General features: G+C 39.2%; 1 protein-coding gene across 4 annotated transcripts in view; it reads right to left on the bottom strand.

Moving 5' to 3' along the window:
* VGLL4 (vestigial like family member 4) overlaps nucleotides 1–18,184 on the bottom strand; it is a 127,556-nt gene that overhangs the window by 102,599 nt on the left and 6,773 nt on the right. For 3 of the 4 annotated variants that reach the window (XM_020802550.3, XM_020802552.3, XM_020802554.3), the window contains exon 2: nucleotides 17,750–17,826. In XM_020802550.3, coding sequence (XP_020658209.3) covers nucleotides 17,750–17,826 — 77 coding nt within the window. Of the gene's footprint in view, nucleotides 1–17,749; nucleotides 17,827–18,184 lie in introns of those variants that run through there. The other variant, XM_078385418.1, reaches the window with a different exon arrangement.

Genomic DNA, 18,184 nt, shown 5'->3' with positions numbered 1-18,184 from the left:
GCAGCAGCAACAGAAAGCAGTAAAAAGCATTCTCAGTTACCTCTTCCCCAGGATATCTGGAAGAAGTGCCATCCAAAGAGCCCATCAAAGCTGAGGCTTTGGTTTTCATCGTATCAACATCCATTTATAGAGGTCTAATTTTTTTTCTTAGTGCCATTTGGAGGTCAAATTTGTCAGCATTTATTTTGCAGACCAAATATCTGAACCCTGGCCATGATATACATTTAAAATGTAATCTTAGCTGGCAAGTAATATTAAAACTGCTGTTATGAATAAAAAGGTCATTAATACTTACCTCAGTCACCTTTTATCCATAAAAGGTGGAAGTGCTCTGACTCTGAAGACCAGTGCTATAGGAGGACTTTAGAAATCTCAACATTTGGCCAGTACAGAAACATTTGCTTCCCACCCACTGCCTTGCAAGGGTATAAATACTCAAATACAACTCCAAAGTGATGCCATGCAGATACTTGTGGGCCTTCAATTAAAGAAAAACCTCCCTATCTGTGGTCAGTACAGTAACCTTGAAAAACAACGCAAAATGTTACTGTCTGTCTGCGTGTTCTACAAGTAAAGAGCTATGCCAACTTACTCACTTGTTAAGAAATTTTGAAAAAAAAAAAAGAGTATTTAAAGGTCCAGGACTCGGTATCAGTTTCAAGGTGATTAGGATTTCCCCAGCCTTTCTATGTCATTAGGTGTCTTTTACCTATCAGTTTTTAGTCAGGGTACACACTAGGAAAACAAAGCCAATAGCTGATTTTTTTTTCATAATGGTTTCTAATGCGGCATATACCAAGTGCCATAAACAATAGGATTATTGTCTTAAATTACTCCGAGTACTGTACTAGGTAGGAATAAAATAAGCCCTCTCTGAAAACTTGCCATTAATTTGAATCAAGATCAAAGAAAAGTGGGTATAAATTTCTACTGGCACAGATATGCATGGATATGTTTAGCCTATGCTGTTTCTTTACTGAGCTAATATAAATTTACCTTTTTTTTCTTCAGACAGTATACACTGCATGTAATTAACTTTTTTTTAAAAAGTCCATTCCTCTTTTAAATATCCAAAGATTTTATAATCTTGCTCATAAAAAGAAGCAACAGCTGATTACAAAGAATCACCCTAAGTGATTGCCACAAACCTTCTATGTAAAGGGAGCTTCCATTCCTAGTACTGTACTGTACTGAGTCGTGTTTTGTATTGAGACAAAGTCTAGCAAGAGATCTGTAAGAATTAAAACTAATTTCTCAAAATTTTGATTTTTCATTTTTATCTATAGGACTAATTTATAAAACACTTTTATTGGTCTAAAACAGGCTTGTCCAACCTGCGGCCCGAGGGCTGCATGTGGCCCAGGTCGGCTCGTAATGCGGCCCAGTGCAATTTTTTATTTTTAAAGAAATTCCAAAGTTTCAAGTTACACTGCTGGCGCTTGCGGCTGGGGCATGTCACAACAGTAGGGGGGGAGAGAGGAAAGGAAGGAAGGAGCGGGAGGGGAGGGGAGGGGAGATGGACTGTGTGACTTTATTGTGCCATCCCGGTCAATAGGTGGACCCCCTCCCGGCCCCATAAAGCCGCCGGCGTCGAAGCTGGCAGCCTCTGCTGTCTGAGATCGCAGCTGCCGGTAAGCACGCTTGGAGCGGGGCTGCGGAGGATGGCTAGGGCTGCCCCCCCATGCGGCCCAAACCAAATTTTCATCTTCTAATGTGGCCCAGGGAAGGTGAAAGGTTGGACACCCCTGGTCTAAAACATTATTTCCAGTGCTAAAGGGCTATTTTTAAAACTGCTCTCTATACTGAATTTTAATATCAAACTGATACCATATTCTCTAATACGAAATCCATCTTATATCTTAAATCTACTTGTATGTTCTCTAACGTTTAATCTTTACTCATTCTCTTCCTTTTAAGGCATAGGTTATTTTTTTAAAAAAGAAAACATTTTAAACAGATGTTACTTAAGGATAGATACCCAGTTTGGTATAGTGGATAGAGTGACAGACTAGGACTCAGGAGGTCTGGGTTCAAATCCCCGTTAAAAAACAACTTAAATATATCTTATTTATCCTTGAAAACCGTATTAGGATCGCTATGAGTCAGTTCCAAATTGACAGCACATAACAGCAATCACCACCTAAGGATATTTTGAAGACCACAACTGCAAACAGCAGCACTTTGTCTAAATCCAATACCTATATCTCTTCAATTATTCCACCCAGAGTTTTGGTGAGATGCGGCAAAGGATTAATAAGCAGGCCAAGATACAATGTATTTTCTATGAACACTGTATTAAAAAGCTTATTGTATTCATTTAAATGTATGCTATGCAGAGTGTAAGGGGGCCAGAAGGCTGTTAGCAAAATAAATGTAAAGATCTTTAAGGCACATAAAACTAGTGCAGTTGTTTGGACTGCACATTTTGATTTTACAAGGCAAATAAAGCATATATTGGTCTATTTCCATCCTTGGCAGATTGCCCAGCTGCGTCCCTATCTAGATGTTGGGTCGCTCACCATGTGCTCGTAATCTTGGATTTAAACCACTTTAATGCTCTCTACATGCGATCGATGCGGAAACTCCAAATGGTGCAGAATGCGGCGGCCAGACTTCTTAGTGGGGTGAGGAAACATCAACATATCACTCCCACTCTGGCTGCCTTACACTGGCTGCCCGTTCGGTTCCGCATTGATTTCAAAGTTCTAATGCTTATGTACAAAGCCCTAAACGCCTGAGGGCCTCGATATCTGGCGGAATGCCTTCTCCCACCTAAATCTGTTCGTATCACTCGATCTAGCCAGGAGGTGAGGTTGAGAAGCCTAACGCCGAGGGAAGCCCAGAAGGAAAAAACAAGAAACCGGGCCTTCTCAGCAGTGGCCCCTTCGCTGGGCATTTTCAAAGGCCAATTGAGAACCTGGCTGTTTAGGCAAGCCTTCCCTCCAGCCGCTACTTGATTTATTTATTTTTTTCTCTTCCATCTTGAGTATTGTCTATTGATGTGTTATATTGTTATTATATTTTAAATTGTTTTATATTATATGCTGTTAGCCGCCCAGAGTAGTCAATGACTAGATGAGCGGGGTATAAATTCAATAAATAAAAAAATACATTTCAATTTGGACAAGCATTTGGTACAGCTTAGATTAGGTTTGTTCAATTTTTTATTCCCCCCGCCACCGCTGCCCCAAACACACAAACATCCTAGATTTGTATTAAAAAAGGGGATATAGGTAAATCTTCTGGACTATCTTTGGGTTGGTAGGCAAAACGTTGTGCAATAACTCAGCTATTTTATTAGAAGTACACTTACAATTTACCTGTTTGGGTAATATATTAATCACTAAAATTACGAAGGACACTCATTTCTTACTGAAATCTGGAGGAAAAATTTACTGAAGGGAATGTTATTAATAGCATCTAACTCACTTTCCCAGGACTGGGGCAAAAATGTTTGGTAAGCAGTACCTGAACGCAAATATATTTATTGTAAATGCATTTGGGATTCTTCTGTAAAAAGGTGAATACTAGAGATGGGGGTATTCAGTATACCATTACAAATACCACCCTACGGGTGGAGATAACGAGGATCCGGCCGCCTGGGACCAGACTGTCCACTCACCATTCTGCTGCTGCTGCTGCGGGCTTCGCACTCCCTTCCTATCGCTCCAGAACTAGTGGTGGATTAGCCACTCCGGGCAGGAGACAGGACGACGAGCCTCTCTGCCAGGTCGAGGAGTGGCTAACTTAGCAAACCACTTTGGGTGATTTTTTGAACTACAAATTCCATAATTCTCTATTCTGGGAGTTTTATCTAACATACAAACACCTAAAAGTGGGAGAAACGCATAAGCTGGAAATCTTTGTGGTCTAGGTAGGCCTAGATCTGCTCAAGCTACCTGTTCAGAAAAAGAGCCATCCCACTGCTAGCTGAACAGGAAATGGACCTATGCTAGGCTCCAAAACCTTCCTCCTTAGCCTCTCTCACAAGTGAGACATATTTAGGCATCTGTATGTCAGGTGAAAGTTCCAGAATGGATAATTTATTTGTGGTCCAATTTTTTTAAAAAGGCACATACACCACAAGTTAAAAATGCATCAACAGCATGATGCAGTGCAACACAAACATAAAACACTACACTCTATCAAGGGAAATAAAAATGCCACTCTATTCTTTTTTGGTCTAATCTCACTGAACTAAGCTAAGGTTCAGGACTTCTGAGGGTCGAGGGTCTGCAAGTCTCAGCAGTTCTTGTCCCATAGCAAACCCTGGAGGTATCCATTCATCCTCCCTAGGATGGCAATTTAATCATCAGTACATTTTAAAATAAACTAAAAATACAAAACTTGTCATTCATAAGCTTGAACATTTATCTGGCATAGGGAAAAAAATATTATCCAGTTCCTGCAGTTCTAATGAATACTATTACCTTGCACGAAGCTGAGCATGCAAACCCCATTTTACCTAATGTTGAAATATTTTTAAATAGTAATGTGAAGTTTTGTTTTAATGCATTTTTAAATCAGATCCAGTTTTATAAAAGTCATATGGGTAATTTATTTATTTATTTTACATTGATTTTCACAATTTCTCCAGAGAGCTCAAGAATACTTATGCTGCTGTACTCCTGTATTTTCCTCACAACATGCCCGTAAGGAAGGTCAGGTTGACTGTAGGTGACTGGCAGCTCCTTGCAGCAAGCGATCTCGAGCCCCTAACATATAAATACAACTGACTTAGTTGCACACTCTCCACTGTTGCTTTGCTCAAACAAAGCCACTGCTCACATGGGCCAGACTCTTGATTTCACTGTCGTCTACTTTGTGCACAGAGCCTTAATGGATTAATGAGTATCCCCCCTTTCAGACCTCCCACTTGGCACGGACAAAGTGACAATGGAGGAGGTGGGGCTAGCACAATCTCCTTTCTCACATGGTTAGTCTACCTAGATATTGAATGACTAAAGAGACCAGTGGTTCCCAATCTGTTTCAAGTCGCAGCCCCAGTTATCCTGAAACACACACATACCCCACATACTGTGTTTGTATTAAAAGGCATTTTAATGGGGTAAAGTCATCCTTTCTCTGAAAGTAGTGGCTTTTTTCTCCCCCAAAGTGCCTGTTCTCCTACAAACACATATGCACAAGGTTCCCTCTAAAGTGCACGCCTGTGCGTGCAGACCTCTGCCCCCCCCTGCACAGGGCTCCTCCTCCTCTGCACACCCACAGCAATTGTTTTCAATCCCTTTGGTTCCAGTCGCGATGGAACCCTGCATGGGAGGGGAGGAGCCTCCCATGCGGGGGGGGGGAGTTGTGCATGTGAGGGGCAGAGCCCCACCCAGCGGGGCTGAAAATGAGAGGGAATGTTGCATAGACATAAGCTCTAATACCCTGCTCCATAAGATCAAGGAGGAAATTATTTAACAAGGGCTACAACACATATAAGATGACCTGCAAACCGCCCCCCCAGAAAACACTTGGAGTTTCCAAGTTGGGAAACACTGGAATAGAACTAATAATACTGTACATACTTAGACAACATGTTAAGACAATGGTCCTTTCCCCCATTCTCATCTCACCCTTTCTGCATCTCAAAAGCAATGTTATGAGTGCAGTCCTTGAAATACTGTATACACATTCAAAAACAAAGGAAGCTGGTGAAGGCAGGGTGGAGAAATTCCTTTCTACTTTGAACTCAAGCAGGATGCAGACTAATGTGCAAATAAACAGAAGGAATTATAGAAGCTTTATCTGATATTTAACTTCATTGTTGCTCATAGACAACTCAGCTTAAAGCATGTGAGCCCAAAATAGTACTGCACAACTTCATAGATCAAGGTAATAGCTCACAGATCAAAGGCAGAACTCTTCAAAACCAACCCTTCAAAATACAACTTAGTTCCACATGTCCTATGACAGAGAAACACCTAGAAACCCAGCAAAAAGGAACAGCAGCTACCAATATCACAAACACTGTTCCATGCGCTTTGCACATGGCAGCCCACAAGTCCACTGCTTCTCAATACAATTCAATGTTCCTTAATGGAGGACAGAAAGAAAGTATGTTTCAAAGCTTATGGCTTATAGGTTCTGGGATTTTATAATTACATTCAAATTAACTTGACCAACTGTTAGTGGCCAGAGATACAAAAAATGTATTTTTAGAAGTCTAGCTATTATCTACTTCCCAGAGAAACACAGAGCTATTATATGCAAACCAGAAACAACATACAGTAAATAACGTTTAGTGTATTCATCTGTATTTTGTCTCTTGACCATAGAGATTAATTATATGAAATCCTACTGCACAAGAGCGTAACTTTTAAAAATGAAATGGCACAATTTTAAAAATCTTTGTAACCACAATCTGTTCCATACCAGCTCACATAACTTAGTAGGGCAACAGGTAATGGGTAGGGAGGTTTCTTATCTTATGTCAATTCACTTTCAAAAATTATGCCATTTTTATAACTGTGCAACAGGATTTCAGCCACTACATTGTATTTTCAGTGGGAGGAGCAATTAGTTTAAAATACAAACAATGTGTTACTCTTCCATAACAAATCACAACCCAGAGTCTGTTTGCCTACCTAAAGGATTTATTTCTTGACTTTAAGTAGGTTCCCAGGCCAGCTGCCAAGGTCACTTTGATTCTTTTTTCCTTCCATATGCCATATTTTATTCCAAAGACTGTTCATTACATATGAGCCAGCTGGACTTAGAAAGTATTTAAATAAAATGCGAAGCACATTTTAAAAAGATGCTTTCAGACAACCAGGGAAATAAGTTTTCAGTATTCTTTGCCCTTTTTTTTGGTAACAAAAATTAGGACTTCCTGTTATTGATGCATGTTATCATTTGCTTCGTCTACTTCAAGGAAAGGACTTTTATATCAATCTGTTGAAATCAATGCATGCTACTAATAAGGATGCAAACTTTTCCTTTTGCTGCAAGACCATGCAAGTTTGTCTGGGTTTTCTGTCCATCTTGGAGAGATTCTGAATGTTTAAAAGAAAATCTGCTAAGTGCTATCTTCTTGGATGAACTCGTAAACATAAGAGTACTGAACAGAGTGTTCATATATTTTACTTGAAGATTTGTTGCAAAAGACCAATAGTTGATGAATAGTTCTAACCAACTATTTAAAATAAACATAAGGCCAAACAAACCTATGTATTTTGTGTGTGGATGGGTTTTTTTAATCTGCTTTGATCACTGTGCCTATATCAGTTTCATACTTAGTGATAACTCTATGGTTAAACACATTAAAGGTTAAACTAATTTTTTTTTTACTAAATATTCCTTTAAGTAGTTGATGTATAGTATTCCAAATTACTGGCCTCAACCCATGGCCAGACTACACAGTTTTAAGCATGACCTGCTAATATTTATGGCTAAGTCTTCCCAGCAAATGTAGGATCAAGGTGATATGAATTACTTCAAGTTACAGAACACCAAGAGCATTATGAGGTTTCACTTTTTAAAAAAGAAGTTAAAAATACATTTTTTAAAAAAGTGAAATTAATAAGTCTTGTCTTTGTTCATTTCAGAAGCACCACAGTACAATTAATAAGTAAACCATGATAATTTTCACCCAATAATGGGCAATATAAAGAGCATTTGGGGCAGCTAACATCAGTTCTTCCATGGTACCCATCAAAGCGCAAGTGTCCATTCGATGTAGATGTTTTGTATCTTTCAGTATTAGCTTTTGCCTCTGTGTGTGTGTGTGTCACTAGGCCAAATGCCTGTTAGATAATTTTATCAGTCAAACATGTTTTGAAATTAAATATGAAATTGATACTTAAGTTTTTAAAAATACTTAGCCTCTTTCTATAAAAGCCAACATGAGAAGCAAACATATATGATATTCTAACATGCCCTATTTTTTCTCATTGATTTTTATCACCTCCTAATGACATCTCAATGTGTCCATACACTTCTGGCTTTGCATCCCTCTATCCATTCCTCCTATACACAATGTGTGAAACATTAAACATATGCCAGTCTTGCTAACACAAATAAGAACTTATATGAAAAACAGAAGGCTAGTGTATAGCCTTCTTCCAATGTGCAGAAGAAAAAGAGATGGCTCAAGGATCCTCCCCTATACCATTTTCATTTACTCACTTCAAGGGGCAGAAACAGACAAGATATACCCCCAAAGAAAGAAACTGCATCTTACGCATTTATTTAAAATCTGTATGAAATCTGATCAGCTTCTGGTAAGAGTATCTGCAGGAGTTTTTCTGTAAGGGAGCACAAAGATGAGGAGTAGAAAATACAATGGTGCCCCGCACGACGACAATAATTCGTTCTGTGAAAATAGCTGTTTAGCGAAATCATCGTCTAGCGAAAAGCGTTTCCCCACTGAAATGCATTGAAACCCGTTTAATGTGTTCCAATGGGAAAAAATCGTCGTTGTCCAGCGAAGATCGCCCATAGGAAGCCGCTTTGCGAAGTGCTAATCAGCTGCTTTAAATCTCTGTCTTGTGAAAACGGGCCCGAAAACGCCCATCCAGCGAAGATCACCCCTAGGGAAGCCATTTTGCGAAGCCGACGATCAGCTGTAAAGATTTTCGTCTTGCAAAAAAACGGTCTGCGAAGCACGGACCAAATCATCGTCCAGCAAAATTCCCCCATAGGAATCACCGTTTTGCGAAGCAAAATGGCGGTCACAAAACCTCGTTGTCATGCGGATTCGTTGTTTTGAGAGGTAATCGTTGTCACATACAGCACTGATGGTACCTGTCTGTCATGGGTTTGGAGGGAAAGTTCCATCCTATGGGGAATGGAAGGCGGGACATCAGGGGGGAGGAGCTGTACTGTATATATATTTGGAGCTTGTGTGGAGAGTTTGGAGTTGGAGTCTGTGTGTCAGACTGGGTACAACTGTGTGTCAGTTAGTACATACCTGATAGGTTCAGGTTTCTTTCTAGGTAGCCAGAACTGATAGGTTCAGGGTCTGTGCGTTACCTTAAAGGGTTCAGTGGGAACCAAGCTGTTGTATGTGTGTGATTGGGGTTATGCCACGTTACATTATCCTAGTTACCTGATTCTTTTATGTACCCTGTTTGTTGTTTCAATAAACCTTGTTCTTTTGTTTAGTAAAATCCATTCCTGGTCTGTGTGACTCCTTATAGGGAATGGTTGGTGGCAGCATAACTACAGGGTGGTATACTCCAGTAGGTCTGGGGTTACCACAATCGTCTTGCGAGGTACCACTGTAAGCATAATTTGAGTGTATAGCACATGCCATCAAAACAATGTTATTTATGTTTCCAAGACTGATTTATTGTTGGCTTAAATGTTTTAATTACATTTTTATTGTTTTATTTCCTGGGTACTAGATTAGCTTTTTAAATGGGAAAAATCTATTAAACCTTTGAAATGCACCCATGTGAACCAAGTAGAACTAAGCAAGTGACATGTTTACATTATGCTTTGTTTGTGCTTCTGCTACAACTGACACATCAGATATGATGGCAGTTGGTTTAACAACGTCTAATTCAAATAATGATAAGGAAAAACTATCCATTATCAAAGCATATTGGCCAAGCAAATTTGCTTAATGACCCAAACACAACAATGATGAAATAAAGACAAACAAATGAATAGGATGGCCTGAACAGTTAAGGCTGGCATTCTCGATTATGCAAGTGTTAACCATTAAGGATCTATTTTAAAGCTAACATGAGCTTCCAAGAAAGAAAAGTACTGTAGTTACTGGTAGCTAAATCAAATTACTGTTCTATTATAAGCACAGAAGCTATCTTCTAAAATCAGCAGCAGCTCTTCCAGGAGGTGCAGAAACTTGTTTCTTACTGAAGTTTATATTGCATCGCATGGACTTTATTTAACTTGACAGAAAATAATAAAATAATATTATTATGGTCCAATCAAGCTACTCTTACAACTGTTTTTGTTCTGCATAAATTTCTGATGATTGTGTGTCTTGCCATATCAAACATGGAATCAATCATCAGTTTAATTAGCGCACTGTAGCAGAATGATTATTATTACTTCATTTCAGATAAGCATATCTAACACAGCCACTTCTTAGAAAACTTTATTCCAGGAGTTTAACATTTTTTTAAAAAAAACTGGTCATTTAAGGAGCTGTGCATGAAGGGCTTATTCGCCCTTAGTCCAGTACAAGTGCCATAATGATACTTCCATTGTAACCAATTTTTGTTATTTTCATGTTGTATAATGGAAAACCTATTGCTACATGTTAGAAAAATTAAGTTATTTCATTTGAACACTATTACAGCTGAACACTACTATAAAATTAATTTTTAATTCCTGCTTTTCAGATTTCATATCGGTAACTGCATCACAGAAATATTTTAAAGGACAACAGAAACAAGAATAGAATTACCAGCTTGAGCACCTGCAACCAAAAGTAGGATTTAAGTAGAAAATCAGTGAACAAAATGATAGAGCAAACTAACTGGTATTCCTTATATCCAAATTCTTCACATCAGCTGTTCCTTTATACTTCTTAAAAAACCTCTCCATTCTCAGCTTATGAAACGCTTCCTTTTGTGGGCAAAAATTTTCATTCACTAATAGAATGCTATAACAAGGAATAGTTCTATAATTAATTCCTAGGCCAGTTTTGCATTCCTAAACATAATCTTATTTGTTTCATAGGATTCACTCACTAGTGTTAATTAGAACTTCTGTTATGGTTCAAACATCTACTATATCCAAAGCATTCCCTATATATATGTAGATATGTGTGCATCTATATTTATAAAGGCATTTCTGTACAATTAAACATATATTTTCAGTACATTTCTGACTACTCAGAATGACAGGAAATTTCTCGCATTGACTGTCTGCTAACTTCCCTAACAGATTCCCCAGTATTCCACTTACTAGGCTGCTCAACCCCCTGTAATGGGTCAGGAGCCCTGCTTCAGGAACTGTGGCCTGGATGACTGAAAAGATTTATGTAATGGATTGTGGCTCTTTGCAGATTGCTGAGAAGATAAACTGGGGTTTGCAGTGGGAGGGGGAGAACAACAGCATGTATATGCTTTTCGTGTAGACTTCCTAGAGTAAGGAAGTTATTCCTGTAATGAAGAAATACTGGTCTGCTCTGCTGACCTACTGTACATGGCAGCTATTTAGATCTATTTGAAAGGGGGTTGTCTCCACAGCGTGCATTGAGAACAGAGGTCGTGGTAGTACAAAGACAGTATAAAGGAAGAGCAAAGCAGAAGTTCACCGAACAACTGAATATGAGAGACCAGGCCAAAGCATTCCACAGGCCTGAAGATGTTGGTAGGAGGTGAGAGAAGATACACACTCCAATTTTAGATCCAGCAGAACAGTTTGTGCCAGGGTGGCAGAGTCAGTGGAAAGAAAGACCATGAGGTAAGCTATACTCCAGCAGGAACAACGATTTCCAATCTGAGGAATATGACTTCCATAGTCATGGCCAGGAGTTCTTTTAATTGATTGATTGATTGATTGACTGACTGACTGACTGACTGACTGACTGACTGACTGACTGACTGACTGACTGACTGACTGACTGACTGACTGACTGATTGGATTTCTATCCCACCCATCTAGACCAAAGGTCTACTCTGGGCGGTTTACAAAATTAAAAACAGTGAAAACCAAAAACATATATTATAGGTCCAGGATGGCGAAGTATAAGAAATTAAGATATGGCAGAAGGGAAAGCCTGCTCAAATACCCAGGTTTTAAGTTTATTCCCGAAAACACCCAGAGAGGGAGCCAGGCGGATCTCCACTGACAACTTGTTCCAAAGGCAAGGGGCCACTGGCAAGAAAGTCCTGCTCCTTGTTCACTCCTTCTGGACCTCCCTTGGCGTTAGGTCCCTGAGCAGCCCAGTCTGGCTGGAACAAGTGACTCTGGCAGAACAGGGTGGGAGTAGGCGCTCTGCCAGACATTGAGATCCTAAACCATTTAGGGCTTTATATGTCATCGTAAGAACTTTGAAATCAACGTGGAAATGAATGGGCAGCCAATGCAAGGCGGCCAGCATGGGGGAAATATGTTGGTACCTTTTCACCCCTGTAAGAAGTCTGGCTGCTGCATTTTGTACCATCTGAGGTTTCCGCGTCAGTCTCAAAGGCAGCCCCATGTAGAGCGCATTGAGACTACGAGTGCATGGACCAAAATGGTGAGCACCCCACTTCAGGACAGGGATGCAGCTGGGCAATCCACCGAAGGTGGAAATATGCAGAACGGACCACTGACAACACCTGGGTCTCCATGGTGAGCGTCGGGTCCAGATGTACACCCAAACTGCGAATCTCACTCTTGCTGGTAAGAGTCAACCCCCTCCCAAAGAAAAGGGAGTTTCCCAGACCACTGATGTCTGGGACACTCACTCGAAGGACCTCCATCTTGCCCGGATTCAGCCTCTGTCCGTTCACCTGCATCCACTGCTGAACAGCCCCCAGGCAGCGCTCAAGGGACGAAACAGCATCCACTGTTGTTGGAAAAAAGGAGATGCAGAGCTGAGTATCATCAGCATACTGATGACACGAAGCCCCACAACCCCTGATGACCCCTCCCAGCGGCCCCATATAGATGTTAAACAGTATTGGAGAGATAATTGAGCCCTGCGAAACCCCACAATTGAGACTCCATGGGGCCGAGAAACTCTCTCCAATCTGCACTCTCTGGGGACGGTCCTCCAAGTAGGAACAGAGCCAGGCAAGAGCCAGGCCACAGATTTTATAAGCTAGTAAAACCCCAGCTCAAATCCCAGTCATGGACTTGCCAGACAGCTACTGCAAGGAAGATCATGACCTTCAGCCTCACATCTTCAACGAGACAGACAAAACCACAGACGAACTACTGACCTTACCAAGTAATCTTACATATTATTGAGACGGTGAACATACAACTCTTTGAAGAAAAAACTATATAAAAATACTAATTCTTTATTAGTGCTTTTAACACATGTGAATATCCAAGTGTTTGAATAATCACTGTAAAGCAGGGATAGCAACATGCTGAATGGAACACTCCCACACACCCTGACAACCCCTGATTTTATGGATTCATTTATTTTACAAAAAAACCCCACTCATATCCTCTAAAGTTTGTAAAGACAATTCCACAGTATATCTCCCCAACTGCATTGTTTTATGCAATTTAAAGCCTTTTCTTTAAACAAAAAACCCAGAAGCAACTAGAAATCACTTAGTGTTTTGAAAAAAGTCCAGTGCCAAGCCTAAAATGCACCGGTGGACATAATAAAATGGGGCAGGGGATGGACTGCCGGCAGTTTGTTTGTTAGTTAGTTAGTTAGTTAGTTTGTTTGTTTATACCCCGCCCATCTGGTCTAAAAGGCCACTCTAGGCGGCTTCCAATATAGGAAGACATGTGTGTCCCTCAGTCTTTGGAAGCTGCCTACTGATCACAGTTGCCTACCTGTGCTCTGTTTCAATGCCAGATCAAGACCTTAATCGGGGCTGTGCTGAGTACCACTTCCAGTGAGATGTTGTGTTTTGCTGTAGAACTTCTTTATCGCTTAAAGTATCTGCAAACCACCTTTTATCTTTACAGATATCATGACTGGGTAAACTGCATGACGTTAGCCACATTCTTTTAAAAACCAAATGAAACCAAACAATACAGCAATTAAGTATCAACATGAGACCATGCAAGAGGAAGAAATCTAGAACAGAGGAACTTGCAAATTAAAATGCCTGGACAAAGATGGAATTAGCATAGACACGCTGCAGTGTTGGGACCAATTCCTATGTCTTGGGGGTGGATATTTCACAGATGGAGTACCATGACAGAGAAAGTACTTTCTCTCTTGATGATATAATATGTCAGGATATTGTAATTTTTATAGGCCTGAACCTGGATAAAATGTGTTATTAATGAACTGCCATTATGAACAGATGTGTGACTGCTGAGTCATGAACAGATGTGTGACTGCTGAAGAGATGATGCAATGTCTAAAGATGAGATGACACCCAGGTGCAGAAGATGATGTAATGTGTCCTGTGATTGGACTGAAGAAGCCTTGTATATGTATATAAGAGAACAGTGTGTTCATAGATTTCTCTTCTCTTTCTATCACTTGCTGCTATCCTCTATGCCGGTTTGTTTAATGATTTCCTGCCATGCTGAAGTGATGCCAGCCTGTATATATCTGTAAATATTGTATAATACACCCGTCTTGCTAAAGAAGAATAACGTGTCAGTGTCTTCAATTAACTCTGTGTATTTTCCTGTCGCCAAATCCTGACATAATACCCCTCTCCTAATAGAAGCACATGAAAAGGAAACTTATTGAAGGTGTAAAGGCCTAGCCAGATTGGTACATGAAGAGACACTTCCAGAAATGTTGGGACACTGATCTCAGTACTGTTTCAAAGGTAAGCTCCAACTAGGTTCACAGGCAAATGCGAAGTCAATGCAATTTTTCAGAACTGGTGTAAAATGATTTCGGCTGATAATAATGATGTACCATTAAGTCAGTTCTGTCTTATAATGACGTATTCCAAGATTTCGCAGGTATACAGTAGAGAGAAGTGGTTTGCTAATCCCTTCTTCTGGGTAAACTTTGGGACTGTACAACTTGCCCAAAGCTACAAAGGCTGGCTCTTCTCACAGGAAGCACAGTAAAGAATTGAACTCCTAACTTGAACTCTGTGCACTTGAATTGAACTCTCTGTAACTAAGTACCCAACTCACTGAGTTATCCAGCAAGATTATTCCATCCAGCTATACTAATTTAAGCAACTACCTTTTGCACTACTTGCCTGCCCAGCCCAGATTCACAGAGGATTCTATCTACAATGGTATGGAGTCTACATTCTAATAGACCAAGGCTACACCCAACTGAATATAAAACCTTTTCAGCATGAGATTCATGCCTTTGGGTTGCACCAAAACAAGTAAGAGTGTTGTGATACCTTAAAACTAATGAGTTTTATTTGATATAACCTGTCATTAACTTAGCCCTCTCCATCAGACGCTAACTTTTGAAGTAAGATTCTGAGTAGTGCTATAAAGTGTGATTTTTAAATAACTCTAAATGGAACATTATTAGGATTGGGGGGGGCACTGCAATCTGATTTTTATTCTGGAAACAGTTATACAGAAAAGTTAACTTCCACTGCCATGACTGTCATTACAAACAACACACTGGAACGTTAATAGTGTCACCTTGAAGGTTCACTGAAATTTTTGAACAATCCAGACTGACTAACTCAGCTGTTAGTCTTCCACAAGATACCAAGACCAGTTTCCATGTTGGGAGTATGGCCTTATTTGGCTGTGAGAAACATTACACAGACAGTTCCATTTTCAAGTTGTTAAATAGACTGGAAAATGGACTAATTGACTGTTTTCATGCCTACTGTTATTTGTTGTTTTTTTAAAGCCTTCATGAATATAATGTAGCATGGTGTTCATTAACATAATCACTGGGCGCAATTCCACACAAAGGAAGAGAGATCACTAAACATTTTTTCCGCATCTGTTTGGGAAGATATTCATCAGGGATTCAACTGACTGTAAAAACAGTGAATTTTCAAATACAAGGTGTTTCTGTCCTGACCATACTAATTCAACACGGTATTTTCATGCTGCAATTAATGCAAAAAACCAACACCACCTAACTTACAGTTTTCCTGAATTATATTATATTATTATTTTTGTTTGAGAAATATGAGTGTCTTTCTTGCACCATTAATGACATAATATGCTACAACTGGTACAGAAATGTACTAGTTCTCTTGCATAGTCCAAGTAAAATGGCAAATTACATTTCAGATTTGCTGTAGAGCAAATATCAGCCTTATTTTTATACTTGATGTTTGAAGAATATAGTCCCCTTTCATGTGACATACTTTGGACTCTTGACTGTTGGATTTTTTTGTGATAAACACAGGAAACTGGGGACATTAATGAATTTGTAATTTGTATTAAGTTTAGTCCTAGAAAACAGGTATCTAACACTGATCAAAATTTTAATCAAGAATACAGTATTAAAAAGAATTCTAAAACATTTTTAAATCATGCCTCGGCTCCTATACTACTTTTTCCCTTTAAAAATAACAACTTACTGTTGATCTTTCCTATGACATCTGTATGAAATCTTGGGAAAAGAAAACAGCTGCTACTTTACAATAGTTTATGTGCTCCCTCCCAGCAGGCAGTAACAGACATGGTTCAGCATCTACTAGCCAGATGTTAAAGTTCTGCACTCTTTTTAAAAAAATATCCTGATGGGAGCGTGTTTCTTTTCTACAGTTATTCTGCATTTCTTTCATATGGGGAAGAAAGTCTGGATGTGATTTTTCAGTAAGGCAGGCAAAGAGGGCCTCTACTTTTAGAATCTTAGCCTGAAGACCATGAATGCAACTGCACTCGAAAACTTAAGCGCTTAAATACCGTAAGTACTAAACTCTATGAACAAACTGAATAAATATTATCAAGTTGTAACTTTTAGAGTTGTAGCCATACACAAGCATTTCAACAAGAAGCACAAAACAAAAGCAAAAAAAAGGATGTTTAATTGTTTAGTTTAAACGGGCATCTTGCACAAACCACCCTTCAGGTACAGCCCCCCATCTTAATTTTAGACTAAGTATGAGAAGAAGAAGATGTGCATAAGCATGTGTCCACACATACAAACATATGAAAACTTCAAGATCTCCAGGACTTTAAATGAATGGGGAATAACATGCCTGAATATTCAGATACCAATATGAAATCTTACAGATTAAGGTATTTCTTAACTCAAAAGGTTACGAAATGTATAAATGACAATGGCCCGATACACACAGCATGCTAAACTACATTTTATCTAATTTAGAAAAATGCAACTGAAACAAACAGAAATACTGCAATACTGACAAAGTCTACACACGCTGCTTCTGAAATTAATTATACGTATTCACCATGTAAAATAGAAAGACCGACAGAATTTAACAGTTGCTAAAACTGGACATGATCCAATTACAAAATAAGTCTGGGGAAATCAGTAACTTTGCCATGTATACCATAAATTTATTCAGTACTAAATAAAGTAGGAATCATGGGCAAACGGTCACCTTTATTATTTTATAAGTGTTTGCACAGTGCTCAGATCAAGTTAGAAGCAAACAGACAAAGGCCAAATCCACAGCAACATGTGCTACAGTTTAAACGTGATTCCCACCTACCCACTTTTCTCCACCTAATTTATTTCTTACTGGCATTTAAGGAATTCTGTGTAAGCTTGGAGGCGCCCCCCAATAATGGAATTCAGTAGAACAACTCAGGATCAGACCACTCAATTCATAATCATAATGAACCATTCTTCAACTGTAAGACACATGGAACACATCTTTGTCTACAAGTAAACCAAAAGACAAAGCCACTCCAACCATAATACACGATCTTTTGCACCACTGTATCACCATCATATAATTCTGATCTTGTTTCCGGAAATGGAATAGCCAAGTTTTTTTTTCATTCAATTGGCCGGATTTCTATAATAATTTCTTTCACTCTCTCTTTCTCTCATCCAACTTATGGTGAAAGCAAAGACAACTGTAGGGAAGGCAACATAAACCATGAACCAGTTTAGAAACAGGCTTAAGAAAGCATTGTGATTCATTCAGAACAAGTTCATTTCTTAAAGCAAATCTCTATTTGGCTGTTTTGCATATGAACTGTGAAAATGTAAATCATGTAGTGTCTACCGTACCAAGGTTCAAGGCAAAGGTATTAAGTTCAACTTCAGACTTACGTTTTTCATCATCGGCATGCACTAGGGATGCTGCTCTTGACAAAACATCTAATGGAGTCTCCATTCCTGGCAGGATCCTAAATAAATAAGAAATAACTTTGTGACTTTCTGAAACAATATGCACAGTAAAACAAAAGAAATGTCACTTTTCACCTTTCATCTGAATTAAACCAATACGTAAGCTTAAATATACAAATATTTTTCAAATTTCTATCATAAGGCTATCTTTCATGATTGAGCAACTGAGAAACTATCTGAAGGGTGATGCACTGCTAAACCAAGTGTTCCTTCCTTGCTGTTAGCAATGCTACTACCTATCTGAAAAGGCATTTATCCAGAGTATGTTGCACTTGAATGATTTACACCTAGTAAAAAAGTTAATACCAGATACAATCTCAAATTACAAGCAACGCGAGGTGCTGCACTTTGGTATAT

This window comes from Pogona vitticeps, chromosome 2 (assembly GCF_051106095.1).
Source record: "Pogona vitticeps strain Pit_001003342236 chromosome 2, PviZW2.1, whole genome shotgun sequence".
In the NCBI taxonomy this organism is placed as follows: Eukaryota; Metazoa; Chordata; class Lepidosauria; order Squamata; family Agamidae; genus Pogona; species Pogona vitticeps.
Note: the sequence above shows the minus strand (reverse complement) of the source record. Positions and strands in the feature narration are given on the sequence as shown.